Genomic DNA, 17,172 nt, shown 5'->3' with positions numbered 1-17,172 from the left:
AGGTGAAAGATACTAAATATTTCAAGTTCAGAAGATTTCTAGGGGATTATGCGGTGGATTGCATCGCTCATAAGTCATTTGTTCGAGATGATGAGGGAGTTCCCTTTTTTCTGCCTTTGTCTCGATCTTTCTTCTTTATTTTTCTTGGATAATCATTTTTTGAAAAAGTTAAAAAGTTGTTAACTATGTTTTTCTGCAGACACCACAATGATTTGAGCATAAAACATATATTGAGAGGTCTAGATTGAAGACTTGGTGGTCCAATTAGTCCCCCACACCAAAAGGTGAAAGTATGAACTCTGCAATTTCAACCAAGTGGTGCACCAAGTCCAAATACCTTGGAGGGAAGTGTTCTTGCTTCACTGGGTGTCCATTTCTAAATACCCTAACGCAGGGCAAATATGTAAGTGAGCTGCAAGTAGTCTTAGGTTAAGTTTAGTATGCAAAATGTTTATTCTCAGGACTAGACTAATTTTAGCAGAGATTAGTCACAATTAATTATATAAAAAATTATGTTGTTATTATAAGACACATAACGATGTAAAACATTTTATGAGTCCTTAACAACAAAAAAAAAAGATAAGGAATAACTATTCTCAAATTTAATCATGGTAATGTTTATTACTTTCTTATTATTACATGCTGAATGAAATAATTAGGAATATACAAGGGATAATTATTCTCTTGATTTACAAAATTTAACTATATTTCATTTTATTCCAATGAATAACTATTTTATCGAACCAAACGAGCCATTAGCATAAGTGGCACTAGAGGCAGACGTCAATTATAAGATATGAAGTTAATATTTATACGAATATTAAATGTAGGTCTCAATAATATGGATCTCATAATATTTATGGGTATAAACATTATTAACAACTTATGATTGGTCAATTTTAAAATTATTTTTTCATAATTGAGGAGGTCTCTGCGGAGGACAAGTAGTGTCAATCCTCTTATTTTATTTTATTTTTCTCTTACAGGAGAGGCAGTTTGATTGGATTTTGTTATAGTTTTATTTTATCATATGACTTTAGTATTGTAAAGTCAGACTTTTAGTTTTAATTTTGACACACTTTTTTTCTTTTTTTAAAAAAGAAGGGCGGCACATTCATTTATTTATTGATAAACCCTCACTTTTGGCGGAAAAATACCATGGTTACAAGATAAGTAATGAGAGAAAATAATAGATTTAAAGGCCTCCCAAAAAATAACACCAACATCCAGCCAAAACAGGGTTACAAGTCTAAACAAAACAAAATAAGGACCTATAAAACAAATCTCATGCAACAAAACAGACAAAAGAAAAAAAAACCTCATATAAGCATAAACCAATACTAGCAAGAAATCAGCTAAACATATCTCATATAAGCCGTACCCATCTTCTCCAGTTTATACAAACTATTGATAACTCTAAAAAGTTAACTACTATTTGTAAACACACTATTCCTCCCCATAGCACATTGTCGAGCCAAAGTATCTGTCAATTTGTTCCTTTCTCTATACCAATGATTTATCGAAAAGCCTACTCCTTCCAATAAACCAATAAACTGCTCCCAAAAATTCCACAAATACCACAAGGAACACTTATTGGATCTTATTCAATTTACTACAATATTCGAATCACATTCAATGCAAATCTTTATTCCCTTCAGCATAGCTCTCAATTCAGCTTCATTATTTGAACAAGAACCATAATATTTTGAAAAACCAGAAATAAAAGAACCTGTATGGTCTCTAAGGATGCCACCACCACTCGCCGACCCTGAGTTCCCCAAGCTGCTCCCATCCAAATTTAGTTTCAACTTTCCTTATCTCGGCTTTAGTCATCTCACACATTGCACAGTTTTAATTCTTTTATTCACAATTTGCACTTCCAGATTTTGCAATATCCGAACATCAGCACTCTTTAACTGAGTCAATCTTGTCATGTTCTTGTTCAAAATCTCCACCCAATACTTAATGGACAGCCACACATCTGTACTACTTTCAAATTTCCCCTCCATTCTAGCCGCACATCTCTTTCTCCACAGCCTCCAAATTACTAAACAAGGAATCAAACCCATCAATGATCCCAATTGAGAGTATCTGGAAACCCTATTAAATCATATTTGGACTCTTTCTTTTCAACTTTGTTGCTTAAAGAAAGGTACACCTACATCCACCGAAACCTTCTTCCAAACATCAGCAGCAAGGTCTCCCTTATTTAACACATGCTCCATATTTTCTGGTTGCCTCATCTCACAACAATTACACGCCGAAGCAAGTGATACCCCCACCCTTCTCACATTTTCATCAACGCTTAAGCACTCAAAATAATTTTGACACACATTAATTGGAACTCACTCTATTCATTTTTGTTTTAAAAATATTCATACATCTTAGAAATAAAAATTGTTTAATTGCTTTTTATTTTATAATAAAGGTGGTATGAAGAAATCACTTTGCGTAGGTGCGGGAAAAAAAATGCAGTAGTCATCTTATTTTTTTGACTAATCCTAATAGCGATGAAGGAAAAAAAGATTAAACCACATTTATTAATAATAGAAAAGTAGATTCTAGCCCCTACGGGCATGGCGCAGTGGAAATGCATCAGCAAGTAAGAAGGAACATCGGGAGTTCAATTCTAAGTAGATATACTCACGGAGCCAGCAGTACCTGTGAATGGTGAGAGTTTATTCTGTGAGCCACATGGATCATGGATAGTGAGAGTTTGCTCTATGAGCCAGTGGGGACCATGGATTGTGGGAGTTTTCTTGAGCCAGCAGGGACCGTGGATGGTAATGGAGATGTGTTTCGGGGGTTGGGTTGACCGAATGTCCAACTGATGCACAAAAGCCGTGTTCGCATTCTGGACTTCATTTTGATCAATGAGACTTGGAGGCGGAGGATGCTGATCCGTAAGTTTGAGGCCACACTAGGGGGTCCGAAGGCCTCGTTAATGGCTGAAATTCCTATGTAATAAAAAAAAAGAAAAAGAAAAGTAAATTCTATTATGGCACATCTTAATAGACTAACGTTTCATAACTAATTCGTCTTTTTTATTAATGAAAGGATATTTAGCTATCATAATTTGTCGATAATTTTTAATAATTGTTAATTAAAAAATATTAAATCACATCCATTACTATAGAAAAGAAATTTTTAGGACACATCTTAACAAATTGAATTTTTGAATTTTAAAATATTTCATGACTAATTTTTCTCTTTTAAAGAATATATTTATAAAAAATGATATTAATTTTTAAATTTTAAAAATAAAAATTTATTGGGAGTTGTGCCATATCAAAGGAAGTTTAAACAAATTTAGGGAGATCTTCATTTTAGAATAAAATATTGGGATAAGTGAAGTTGACTTTATACATCATTAATTTTTATTTTTAAAAATTTGTAGTATTATTAAAAATACATAATTCTGTTTTGATAAAAAGTTTGTTTAAAAAACCTCAATAAAATAAAAAAATTATTTTCATTGTATTTTGACTACTTTCTTTGTAATCAAATATTATTAAAAATAAATTTATTTTAATATGGATGACATTTTTAAAATATTAAAAGTTAATAGAATATAAAATAACAATTTGTCCATTATTTTTTATTTTTATTAAAAAAATAAACTTAAAAAAATATATTTTAATATATTTATTATTATAGAAATATTTTTCAAGTTTCAAATAATGAGGCAAAAATAGAAAATTTTCAAATAGAATGATTAATTATGCACTTTTAAGTTTTAATTGATAATACATATATGAGTCACATTTTTCTTTTAGGCATTTACAACTCAAAAAATATTTAAAAAATATTAAAAAATTAATAAATCTATATTTTTTATATTTCGTTATCAAAGAAGGTGAGAAAGAAAAGAAAAAATATATCAAATTTATAAATAAATTTTTAATATTTCAATTTTTCTAATTTTAATCTTATTAAAATTTTTTATTTTTAAATATATTTATATAAAAATATAATAAAAAATAAATTCCCTAGTCATCTTTCTTTCCTCCCTTTTTCCTAGATGAAAAAAACATACAAATGGACGCTTAACGAAAATGATATAGAGATTCGAGTATCATCTCGCACGGACCAGATAAGAATCGATCACCTTTTCATGCCGATTACAAGAGAAAGTGAAAAATAAAATATATAAAATCCGGAATACAACATTTTCAATCGGCGGCGACCACCGTACATCCATTTCCATCGGCGGAGACAGCACCGGAGAGAGACGAAGAAGAACACCGAAGATGCTGAGAATAAAGCCCACAATTCCTGCATTACTACCACATCTCTTCTTCTTCTTCTTCTTCTTCTCCGGCCTACCGGATTGGATCGTCGATGCGCAGGGTCTGGTTCCGGCCAAGTACGACGGGTTCATGTACGGGAACCGCAGATTCGGACTCGATACCATCATGATCGAAGCCTTTCTCGACCCGCTCTGCCCCGATAGTAGGGATGCCTGGTCGCCTCTGAAACGCGCCCTCGACTACTACGGTCATGCCATTTCGCTCCTCGTTCACCCCTTCGCCTTACCGTTAGTATTTCTATTCTTTCTAGCTTCGTTCTTTTCGCAGTTTCAGTTTGACGCCGCTTATTTTTAATTTTAACAATCTCCGGTTCTAATGAGTGCCTTTTTTGTTCGTTTAATACTTTATTCGTTGTTGGAAGCACTGATCATGTTTTCGAGTACTCTTTTAACGGGAGTGTGATTATTTTATTTGAGCTGTTTGACGCTGTTCAGAACTTTTCCCCCTCTTTTCTAGTTTTCTTCTAGATATCTGCATATCTCATGTTTGCTTTTGAATTTGTATATTGAAACTTAAATAGGTGTGAATTTTTAGTATAAATGTGAAGTTTATGTTCGGATTGCTGGTGTGGAACCGTCGGCAGCAGCACCTCCCCATGCAGCCTATGTTGAAATGAGGACCAGCAGCCCTCCACCTACTCTGCCACTATGCTGACATTTAGCCACCGCCCTTTGAATTTATTGCTCTCCCTTGTGTATATATGGACTTGCTGTGTGAGCTGTGGTGTGTGTGTTGCAGTGAGCTGTGAGTGGTGTATATGTTGTGCGCAGAGTGTGTGTGTGTGTGCAAGTGCAGAGAATTAGTGATGTGGGAGAGAGAGAGAGTTGAGTAGAGCAGTGAGGCTCCTCTGTAATATTCTCCTAGTATAGTGATTCGGTGTGTGCTCCGTGGACGTAGGTCAAGTTGGACCGAATCACGTAAATCCGGTATTCCATTATGGATGTGTTTTTGATTTTTCTTTGTGTGTGATTGTCGCTCTTTGATCCAACCTCAACAATTGGTATCAGAGCTTGGTTGGAGTTGAATTGCCAGTCCGAGGAAAATTCCCGGATTTTGAGCCTCTGTCCAGTAGCTCAAAATTTATTTTTGAGGCCACCATCGAACTCCTCTCGTCGAGACAAAGCAAACGGCGTCAACCGGAGCTCCAAACAACCTCATACCACCTCGCATGCGCTACCAACGTTCAAGGACGTCTCAACGTGCTCTTACGCACCATCACGTGCCGGAAGGTAGTCTGCGGCACCATCCACGCGTGTCCACGCGCCGACGATCAACCGTCGAGTCAGCGAGAGGAAAAAGACGGTCCACATCAGCGGGACCCGCGCTCAGTCAGAGCCACGTGGCACCGAGTAAGCGGCTAGTCAGCAGTCGCGTCACCGCCACATAAGCGGCCGAGTTAGCCGCTACGTCAGCCCCGCGCCCACGCCACGTCAGCAGTGGGCCCATAGTTACTCGCCAGTAGGTGGGCCCCACAGTGCCACGTAAGCAAACGGCACTGTTAACGGCATTAATAACGCCGTCAGGGAATATTCCGTCCGTGAGAGGAATATTCTGTTAAAGTTGACCAGGTTTGACTGAAAGTTTGACCGAACATTTAGAAGCCATTTCGGGTCCGTTTTTCGAGCAACTTAAGCCAATTCTAAGGTTTTCGGCCGTTCCGAATCTAACTGTGCTGTCCGTTTGAGCTAATTCCGTCTCTAAATCAGTGAATCGAGATGTTGAACGAAAAGAGCTCTCGAATCGAGATGTTTGACGGCACGAACTTCGGTTTCTGGAAAATGCAGATCGAGGATTATTTGTTTGGTAAGGAGTTACACTTACCACTTATGGAGAAGCCAGAATCCATGAAGGAGAGCGAGTGGGAGTTGCTTGACCGAAAAGCCCTCGGAGCCATTAGAATGACGTTGTCAAAATCTGTGGCGTTCAATATCAAGCATATAACATCCACCAAGTCTCTGATGGATGCGCTCTCCAATATGTACGAGCAGCCTTTAGCCGCAAATAAGGTACATCTCATGAAAAGACTACTTACGATGAGCATGTCTACAGGTGAGAGTTTCAGCAGGCATTTGAATAACTTCAATGAGTTGTCTGATCAACTCGCCTCAGTAGGGATAACGTTTGATAATGAGATTCGGGCCCTACTGATTCTTAGTCAGTTGCCTGAAAGTTGGAATGGTGTCGTTACTGCCATCAGTAGTTCCGCAGGAAAATCGAAGTTTGTATACGATGAAGTCGTCAGCATGATTTTGACGAAAGAAATAAGAATGCAGTCGATCCATGGCTCCACTTCAAGTTCAGTCTTGAACATGGAGAGTCGAGGCAGAGGAAACAGGCATGGACGATCAAACAATCGAGGCAGATCTAGGCCCAGACGGTCTAAATCTGGAAATCCCAGAGGTACTCAAGACACAGGTTTCCAAAGCACAAAAGTTATTAAGTGCTGGAACTGTGGAAAGATTGGTCATTACAAGAACCAGTGCAGGAGTCAGAAGAAAGAATTTGATATGAGGGCAAAGACAGAAGCAAATATTGCTTCCGAGAATGATGAGATGTTGATCTGCTCTTTTGAAAGCAAGCAGGAGTCTTGGGTCTTAGACTCCGGAGCCTCATTTCATGCCACATGCTACAGAGATTGTCTAGAGGAGTACACACCAGGTAATTTTGGTAAGGTGTACCTTGACAACGATCAACCTTGCGACGTAACCGGTAAGGGAGTTGTGAAGATCAATATAAACGGGTCAGTATGGAAGCTGAAGAATGTCAGGTATATTCCAGACCTGAGAAAGAATTTGATCTCAGTTAGTCAGCTGGCAGATGAGGGATACACGACAAAATTTATTGGCGATGAATGGAAAGTTTCAAAGGGTGTACTTACGATTGCGCGAGGTAAGAAAAGCGGAACACTTTTTCTAACTTTCAATGCCTCCATGTCTATTTCAGTTGCTGCAAGAAATGACGATAGCAACATCTGGTACCAACGACTTGGTCACATGAGCGAGAAGGAACTTAGGGTGATGCACTCAAAGGAAAAATTGAGTGGTCTACAGTCAGTGCAGATTGACATGTGTGAGGATTGTATAGTCGGGAAATAGAAGAGGGTCAGTTTCCAGATAAACACCCGTGCCCCAAAGAAGTGTGTCGGGACACAACAGCAGAATGCCGAGAATCCTCAGGTGGAGGAACTAGTGGAGCAGATCGTCGCACCATCGTCTCCTACTCCAGCTCCGGAGTTTAGGAGATCTACTCGGCCTCATGTACCAGACAGAAGGTATATAGATTACTTACTTCTTACGGATGGAGGAGAGCCCAAATGCTGTGATGAAGCATGTCAGGTCGCAGATACGAGCAAGTGGGAGCTTGCAATGAAGGACGAGATGAAGTCCCTTACCTCCAACAGAACGTGGGAACTAGCTGAGTTGCCCAAAGGTAAGAAGGTCTTTCACAACAAGTGGGTGTACAGAATCAAAGAGGAGCATGACGGCTCCAGAAGGTACAAGCTCCAGTTCGTAGTCAAAGGCTTTGAGCAGAAGGAAGAGATTGACTACACTGGCATTTTTACACCAATTGTGAAGATAACAGCCATCAAATTAGTCCGTAGAAATCGAGCAGATAGGAAGATGGTGACTACAGAAAAGCTGAAATTGTGCTCAACTTCAGTTGGTCTTCATGCTTGAAGACAGACATAAGCACATCATTTGTCTATACACTGGTTGAGATGCTGCCTCCGTCTCCAAGTGGGAGATTGTTGGGATTGGTGGTGTGGAACCGTCAGCAGCAGCACCTCCCCATGCAGCCTATGTTGAAATGAATACTAGCAGCCCTCCACCTACTCTGCCGACTATGCTGACATTTAGCCACTGCCCTTTGAATTTATTGCTCTCCCTTGTGTATATATGGACTTGCTGTGTGAGCTGTGGTGTGTGTGTTGCAGTGAGCTGTGAGTGGTGTATGTGTTGTGCGCAGAGTGTGTGTGTGTGCAAGTGCAGAGAATTAGAGGTGTGAGAGAGAGAGAGAGTTGAGTAGAGCAGTGAGGCTCCTCTGTAATATTCTCCCAGTATAGTGATTTGGTGTGTGCTCCGTGGACGTAAGTCAAGTTGGACCAAACCATGTAAATCCGATGTTCCATTGTGGATGTTTTTTTTTATTTTTCTTCGTGTGTGATTGTCGCTCCTTGATCCAACCTCAACAGTTTATATGTGGTTAAAATAGGCATTTTGACTATGTTAAGATTAGCATAAATCTCGGAATTTAGATTTGGGTGCCAATTTGGACAAAACCTTCTATAAAATTGTATTAAATTTTTTTTCAAATTCACACAAACTCTAACTTTATGTTTTGAGAGGCCTTGTATTTGGATTTGTATTATGTTTGGATAAGATATAATATAAAATTGCATTAAAATTTGTTCAAATCTAAATCCAAAGTCTGAAATTCATGCTCTCAAATGTAATGTAAGTCTCAAAATTCATTCTGTCAATTTCAAATGTTAACTTTATATGTGGTTAAAATAGACCTTTGGGCTATGTTGAGATTAGCATAGATTTTGGGATTTAGATTTGGGTTTATGCGAATTTAGACAAAATTTTGTATAAAAAATCATGTTAAATTTCTTTCAAATTCACACAAAATTCAAGTCTTAATGCTCCCAATCACCACCTAAGTTTATTTTATTTCTTTGGAGGAGAGCGGGGGAGGGGATTTGGGAGGAAAGGAAAGGAAAAGGAAGTAAGTAGAAATCAATTTTCCTTAGTATTTCTTTCCGCCTCAATTTTCCTTTTGTTCATTGATTTGCTATGCATCTGGTTTTATTTCCCACTTTCCTTGATAACCAACAAGATAAAGTGGGTTCCCCATTATTTTTACTTTCCTTCATATTTAGCAAGTTCCAAGCAGTCTTTGGGATGATTGAGGAGATAAAGGAAGAGCAAAACACGGATAGGACACTGTGCCTGCATATATGAAGGCCCCATGGAAATGATTAATATCTTTAAGGCTATAGTTGGGACTTGGGAGTTTGAAGGAGAGGCCATGAATGGCTTTTTAATAGAAAGGAATCAGAAATTAAAAAAGAGATATTTCCTTCATTTGTTGTTCTCTTTGTTTTTCTGTCTGTGCTTTGGTCCTGTGTTGTGGACCTTGTGGTGTTCTGTGTCTCCTCTGGACGAGCAAGAGAGAGAGAGAGAGAGAGGAGTGAAAAGGAAAAGAAGGGTGGGACGATAAACCTTCCATCGTTTTGATATTTTATTAAACTACAAAAATAAATAGAAGGATAATCATTAAATTTTCTTCACATTCCATTTAAAGCCTCCGATTTAAGGGTATCATATTTTGGGAGTTTTCAGATGGAATGAAACATAATGAGGAACTCTCCCTTCCCCTTCCCCCCCTAAAAAATAAAACTTCCACACAAAGGTATTACTAGAAGTTTAGCCGTGGATTATGCGTAACTTCCATTCTTCTCGTTACAACTTATGGACTAAGAACCAGCTCGTTGGCACATAATAGAATCATCATCCCCTGCTTTGATAGGATCATTTTTTTATTCTGATGAATCATGCAACTATCCAATAGGTTTTTGAAATGTTTTAAGGAATATAGCAGTAGTGTTGTCCATCATGTATTTACCCTTAAACTCCTAATGTTGTCTTTACTCACAGAGCTTGCCCACCAAAAGGTGGCTGTGAATAATTTTTAATGGTTGTGAATAAATTTATACTATTCTCTTCTTGGTCAGTTGGTATGTAGGATTAATTTTCTGAATGTTTGGTTCTTTACAATGAAAATTTTCTTTTGGGAATGCAGTTACCATGATAATGCTTTTGCTGCTTGCCGTGCCTTGCATATTATAAACAAGCTGAACACATCTGCTACATACAACTTGTTGGAAATGTTCTTCCAGCATCAGGTTTAACAATGCATTATATCTTATTGATTTTGAAAATGTCATTGTTTCCCCAAATTTATTTTCAGTATGAATGTTCATCTTCAAAGTGACATCCTAGGAATGATTTACCAAATGGTGTGCTTTAATTTGTTAGAAAAATTCATTTCACTACAACTGAAAACTGTTTGTTTGAATGGTTTTCGAAAATTCATGAACCATGGGATTTTACAGCAGAACAAACTCCAATCATATGTGTTAATGTTTTAGGATGTTACTTTCCTGTACACAAGTTGGTTCATTGATAAGGCAGTAAATTAAAATTATAGTCTTATTGTATGAACTTCTGTTGATGGCATCAACTCTTTCCTTTTCTTTTCAAGTTAACATGAACCTCACTGTTGTTTAACTTTGGATGTGAATGGCTATGACCATGAATATTTGCTATACCGCTGAACAAGCTATCTCTTCCAATGCTATGAAATTGTGCAAATGATTTCTCTCAAGACACCTCATAAAAAGAAAAAAACTGTTGCTTTTTGGAGAAGTTTAAAATAATCACTTTGTGGTTGAAAAGAAAGTATGAGCGGTTGGCTTTGAGATAATCATTTTTTATCTAGAAAACTTGAACCTTGACATAATTTATGATTATTGCTATGAGTAACAATGCACGGAACAGGCTTGCTTAATTATTATTATTTTTGATAAAAGAGCTTGCTAAGTTTATGCTATTGGAGTTCTTGGAGAATGAAGTCATCTGTCCTTAGCTGTGCTTGAATGCCTGTGATAAATTGAATTAATCTGATTACTGATTATTAATTTCATCATTGATTGAACTCTAGTAAAGAAGTAGTTGTGAAATCACGCCCTAAGTTATGCTCACACACATAGCAAATATGAAAAACAGAGAAAATCAAAAGAGAGAAGAAGAAAAATGAATTTTTATGTGGTTCGGCAGTGTTCTTATGTCTACAGAGCCTCTGCCGCAATTTTAACGGTATAATCAAATGAAAACTGCCTTAAATTTTTAACCCTCGGCTTAAATATGTATATATACCATATGAAAACCCCAAAATATCCTGCAGACCCCCTCGCCCTCCACTCGATACTTTCCCACTTGTAACAAACTTCAAGTAGATAACCCTTTGAATATGAACCATAACTCAACAGAAGCCCTTTCTTACCTCTGTATGACATATTTATTAGATATGTGCAGTTTCAAGATATGCATGGAGATGCAAAAAATCGTCAACACGTAGAAGATTACAGAACTGCGGAGAAGTTGTCCATAATAATATACTCTATTGTTTAGCATAATACTATACTCTATAAATTTTTTAGTACTTAGATGGCCTTTATATGAAGGTGTTGTGAAAAATAACGGCATTTAAACAATGCACCGCGGAATAACGATATTGTTGTAAAGGATCAAACACACACTTGCAACAATCTAAATGATGAATACAGAATACTTACACAACCATAGCAACATAAAGAAAGCAATAATAAGAGAAACGACACCAGGAATTACGTGGTTCGGCAAAACCTACATCCATAGGAGCAATCGATAAGAGTTTCACTATGAAGATCAAAGATACACAATACAATTGATTACAATGATCTTCTCTCATTCTCTTACCCTCTCTTTATCAAAATATGCCCAGAAGAACATATATAACAACCCCTCAGAGGCTTCCCTCCGAATACCCAACCGTCCCAACGTTCCAATTCAAAATTTGAATTTTTCCTCGCAGCCCTAGAGCACTCGTCGACGAGAGAGAGAAGACCACTCGTTGACTAGTACAGCCACTTGACGACGAGTCTCAGAACTGCAATTTTTTAGCTCTCGGTATCTACTCGTTGATGAGTCACTGCTGCACAACACAAAGTTTTCATCCATATGCTTTTCTTCCTTTGTTTATGAACCCTAACAAATATAAGAGCGACACACAAATACAACAATCTCCACCTTGGCGATTATACAATTCTTAGGAGAACCTGAAAAACATATATGATTTCTCCACCTTGTACTTAGAACGTTCGGTTGAGACTATCTCCATTTCTAGCACTAGGAGACATGCACCACGTCCAAGTAACCCTGCTTGAACTTGCCCTAATACAGTTGTAGATGCAACACTTGAAGACTTCACCCTAAACTTTCAACAAGACCTTTCCACAATAGAAAACATAAACACTGCTGCAAGCCTTCTATCACCGAAGTCCTTTGTATAGTCTTCAACAAATCTCACAATTGACGGTTCACTCTGTTGCCTACTGAAACACCCCATTATACAATCATGGGGAACCTTTGACGTATCCCGGACATCACAGCTCGTCCTTGGGTACTAAGTGATAGACATTCCATATTGATTCTCCACAGAACCCCCTTGAGACAGAAACAGAGGTCTCCTTGCGGTTTCATCCATAAAGCCACCCTGAGATAACACCAATCTCCCTGTAGCCTTGTCCACAAAACCACCCTGAGATAACACTAATTTCCCTGCAGTTCTGTCCATGCGAATCAGCAAACCAAGACTCATCTTGGTCGTACCCAACACATTCATGTCAAAAACATTCGACAGAGTTTTCAATTGATCAGCCTCAGTTAAAGTTTTTCCAGCCAATTACATGTCATTGACACTGCATCTTATCATCCTCTTCAATACTGAAAGCCTCACCAACTCACACACCTGAGTAGTGGTCTGATAGTGCACATGAGCCCACTGTGATTCTGCTGGTCTCCCGAGTTGAAACTCCCTGCAATATAAACTATGTCATCACTGCCCTTAGTCTGTTGTTCCGCTTGCATCACATGCTCATTCATACCATGATACTGTTGACCCGAGATAAAACTCCGCATTTCTGCCCTGAGTTCCTAACTCTACCTGAATAACAAGATTGTTGCTGTCGCAGTTTTTCTGACAATTGTTTCTCTTCCTTTACCTAAGTACGCTGCCCCATGACTTTATCACCAAAAACCACATCCTCAATCACCCCTTTGTTTGCCACAAGATAACCTAGCTTGTACCCACCTTTCTTATATCTCAGAAAAGTGTATTGTCTGAACATCACACCAAGCTTAGATCCTCCATCACTAGAATAGTGCACCAGTGAACATCCACTCACTACCGAGTAGTCTACCACAAAACCTGCCCACAATTTACCTGCTACTTTCCCATCTAGCGATAACTTTGGCGATCGGTCACACGAGAAACGCGCCATACTCACTGACTTCACCAAGAAGTACCCTGCAAGCCTTGCATATGATCTGCTCTGCTCACAAAACTCCTTGAATAAAATCCGCGTACTCAGACCCATTGTTTGACTTGAGAATCTCTCTCTCGATCTGGTTCTCTACCTCAACCACTGCATGAAGTACACCAAGACCCTTTGTGATAAATTCACGAAATACATATGTCTATCCTTTGATGCTATCATCATCAGTTCCCAAACATCTGAAAACATATAGTCACCCATATGCTTTAACTGCATATGCCACAAGATATCCGACTTAGATTCAATAGTTGTAACTCCACCTACAATTGTAACATCCTGCAGTGTATATATATTTCCATTACTTTTTCTCCTTTCATCACTATCGAGTCACCTTCACACACTTTCATTTCTCTGCTTTCAGACTCATAACAATATCCATTACAGTCTAAAGTTCCCAATGAAATACCATTCTTCCTTAGACCCGATTCATGCTTTACATCACATATGGTGTTCTTACAACATCATCATACATTTTGATTTTGACATTTCCAATAACAAATATTTTGCATAAAATATCATTTTCCATCAAAATACAACTAGCATAAATTGACCTGTAGATGTCAAATCATTTTCTAGGATAAAAACATCTGATATCTAAGATCCAAGAATCACTCGTGAGGCACTTTGAACCCGATGAAACACATAGCATATCTTTATCACTACATTTTGAATCTTCCTTCACTACTCTTGCAGATGCAAATTTTGACGAACCCTTAGACATATATCAGCATTCCCGTTTTCGCCAAACTAATGCCCGAGAATTCTTATCCATGACGTGATACAACATGTCATAAGCCAAACAAGGACAAATGATTGCTCCCAATTCATTCCAAGTTGCTGCATCCATGCTATCCGGTTGAATTTTGTATAAAACTTACACCATGCCTTGTTGCACCATGAGATCCTTTAATGCAGAGGTCATACAACATGTTCTGATACCAATTGTTGTGAAAAATAACGCCTCTTAAACAATGCACTGCAGAATAACAATATTGTTGTAAAGGATCAAACACACACTTGCAACAATCTAAATGATGAATACAGAATACTTCCACAACCATAGCAACATAAAGAAAGCAATAATAAGAAAAACATCACCAGGAATTACGTGGTTTGACAAAGCCTACATCCACGGGAGCAATTGGCAAGAGTTTCACTATGAAGATCAAGGATACACAATACAATTGATTACAATGATCTTCTCTCCTTCTCTTACCCTCTCTCTTATCAAAATATGCCTAGAAGAACATATATAACAACCCCTCAGAGGCTTCCCTCCGAATACCCAACCGTCCCAACGTTCCAATTCAAAATTTGAATTTTTCCTCGCAGCCCTAGAGCACTTGTTGGCGAGAGAGAGAAGACCACTCGTTGACTAGTACGGCCACTTGTTGACGAGTCTCAGAACTGTAATTTTCTGGCTCTCAGTATCTACTCGTCGACAAGCATAGGGCGCTTGTCGACGAGTCACTGCTGCACAACACAAAGTCTTCATCCATATGCTTTTCTTCCTTTATTTATGAACCCCAACAAGTATAAGAGCCACACACAAATACAACAAAATGGTAGCTTAGGTGCAATGGTAAGGTTGTCGACGTGTGACTTGAAGGTCACGGGTTCGAGGTCTGGAAACTGCCTCTTGCAAAAATTGCAAGGTAAGGCTGCGTATTAGAGACCCATTATGGTCTGCCCCCTTCCCTAGACTCTGCATACGTGGGAGCTTTGTGCACCAGACTGTCCTAAATGGCCTTTATATGTGATTTATCATTTATTTGTTAATTTTTTTAGTTGATTTATGCATGAATTCAAAACACAATTCACTTTTAGAAATCAAAACTGAGCATAGCAGATAGCATTGCTTGCATTGATTGATTTTGCCACTAAACATTGCAGATATATCAATTTTTTAGTAATTGAATGGTCTCTATGTGAGATTTGTCATATATTTGTTTTAAATTTTTTTTGTTGATTTAGGAATGGATTCAAAACACAATTCGCTGATGGCACTAGAAACTGAAACTAGCAGATTGCAAATATGTGTGCGTTAATGAATTCGCTCTTTAGAATCTAAGCATTGCTGATATCATATATCAACGATAAATGAATGCTGATTAAATTCATGCTGAATCGTGTGTTCACTGTTAAATGTGTCTTTAATTTTTGTCTACACATGAATATTCTCCAACAGGATTATCTATTTATTTATTGTTTGGGGTTAACCAACAGGATAAGTTTTACAACCAACAAACATACAAACTTTCTAGAGCTGATATAGTAAATGAAATGGTGGAGTTTGCAACGGAAGCAGTTGGGTGTGCCTTTCGTTCTGCTGTAAAATCTGGCTTCGATGACAAGCAAACTAATCTTGCGACAAGGGTTTCCTTCAAGGTAAGGGTTAGCATAGTTGGTAAACTGCAAGGGAGCATGGTATTATGGATGTTCCAAGTGCATTTTTCATTCCATTTTGTTCATAATCTCTCATTATATTGTATTCCTTCTCACTACGAGTATGTAACTTCTTGTTAATTCTAACACACAGCTCATTCATTGCCTCAATTGTGCAGTATGGTTGCTCAAGAGGGGTGTATGGGACACCTTTTTTCTTTGTTAATGGGTTTCCATTGCCTGGTGCTGGCTCAGCTATAGACTATAATGGATGGAGAAGCATCTTGGATCCATTGGTCAGTAAACTAGGAGCAATAGAGAGGGAACACCTTTCGTCTTATTAATGATTTAACTATGGTTCTCCTCTAGTTGTACAACTGCTCAAAGAGTTACAATGACATTGGTGCTCAATTGAAATGATTGCGGTGGCAACAAGCTGTGTAGATTGAATATGAGCCTTTGCTTGATACGGTTTTAGTGTTGTGTATAGCTCCAGTTGGCCTCTTTCATAGAGAAGAAGGAACGGAGATAAAATCAAAGGGCAAAAGATAGTCACACCTCTCTTGAGGTTTAGTAAAAAGACACAGACATTTTTGAAATTTCAAAAATTAGAGGAGGTCGTTGTCTTTTTGTCAAATTTCAAGTAAAATTAGTGTATTCTGCCCTAAATCAAATGGATGATTTGCCTTGAAACTTTAAATGACAAGCTTCTAATTTGAGACATATTAAAGGTCTTAGGTTGAAGAAGATAATAAGCATGGGACTTCTGCAATTAGCTGGAGTGTCTTGGGCCTCTTTGCTGATTTGGGTGGAGTCAATTCAATTTCTAAATGGCCCAACCAAGGGCATGCCTGTGATTGGCCCAGGTGCAGGAAGTCTTTGTATGAGTGGAATCGGCCGAGTTCACCCGGGTCAGAGCAGTATGGAAAAATCTAGACTTGGATATACTTTGGTGGCCCAGATGACAATTGACAAGGCAATGAACTTGTGTTAATCGTTTTCCCCTTTGCTGGCCATTTGAATATTTTTCATTATTTTGGTACATTTATAATTATTACTCAACTTGCTTTGTGAGGCGATATTTGATGATTTTTAATTTTTTATACTTTTTTACATCCCTTTATAAAATATTCAATATTGGCTGATTTTGTTAGAAAATATAGATTATAAAAATGAATTTAGTTCACTAATTGTGAAATATTTAATTGTTCGAATGTATCAACAGATATATTTTCTTATGAAATTATTTGAACCAAAATTCATTTTTTAGACGCAAAAATAAATGTATTGTGAAGTGATATTATAATTAGAAGCATT

General features: G+C 37.7%; 1 protein-coding gene across 1 annotated transcript; it reads left to right on the top strand.

Annotated features, from left to right (window-relative positions):
- The first annotated feature begins 3,991 nt into the window (after nt 1-3,991).
- On the top strand, nt 3,992-16,966 carry LOC131162120 (uncharacterized). Its single transcript, XM_058118286.1, has 4 exons — nt 3,992-4,537; nt 10,116-10,218; nt 15,697-15,858; nt 16,035-16,966. Exons 1-4 carry the CDS (start codon nt 4,251-4,253, stop codon nt 16,197-16,199), a joined length of 717 nt encoding a protein of 238 aa, XP_057974269.1. The 5' UTR covers nt 3,992-4,250; the 3' UTR covers nt 16,200-16,966.
- The last annotated feature ends 206 nt before the right edge of the window (nt 16,967-17,172 follow it).

This window comes from Malania oleifera, chromosome 8 (assembly GCF_029873635.1).
Source record: "Malania oleifera isolate guangnan ecotype guangnan chromosome 8, ASM2987363v1, whole genome shotgun sequence".
Lineage (NCBI taxonomy): Eukaryota > Viridiplantae > Streptophyta > Magnoliopsida > Santalales > Ximeniaceae > Malania > Malania oleifera.
The sequence above is the reverse complement of the archived record's forward strand: the minus strand, read 5'-3'. Positions and strand labels throughout refer to the sequence as shown.

Coding starts and splice junctions, on each gene's coding strand:
- LOC131162120 (XM_058118286.1), top strand. CDS start 4,251: ATGCTGAGAATAAAGCCCACAATTCCTGCATTACTACCACATCTCTTC. Junction 4,538..10,115: donor GTTCACCCCTTCGCCTTACC/GTTAGTATTTCT, acceptor TTGGGAATGCAG/TTACCATGATAATGCTTTTG. Junction 15,859..16,034: donor CGACAAGGGTTTCCTTCAAG/GTAAGGGTTAGC, acceptor TCAATTGTGCAG/TATGGTTGCTCAAGAGGGGT.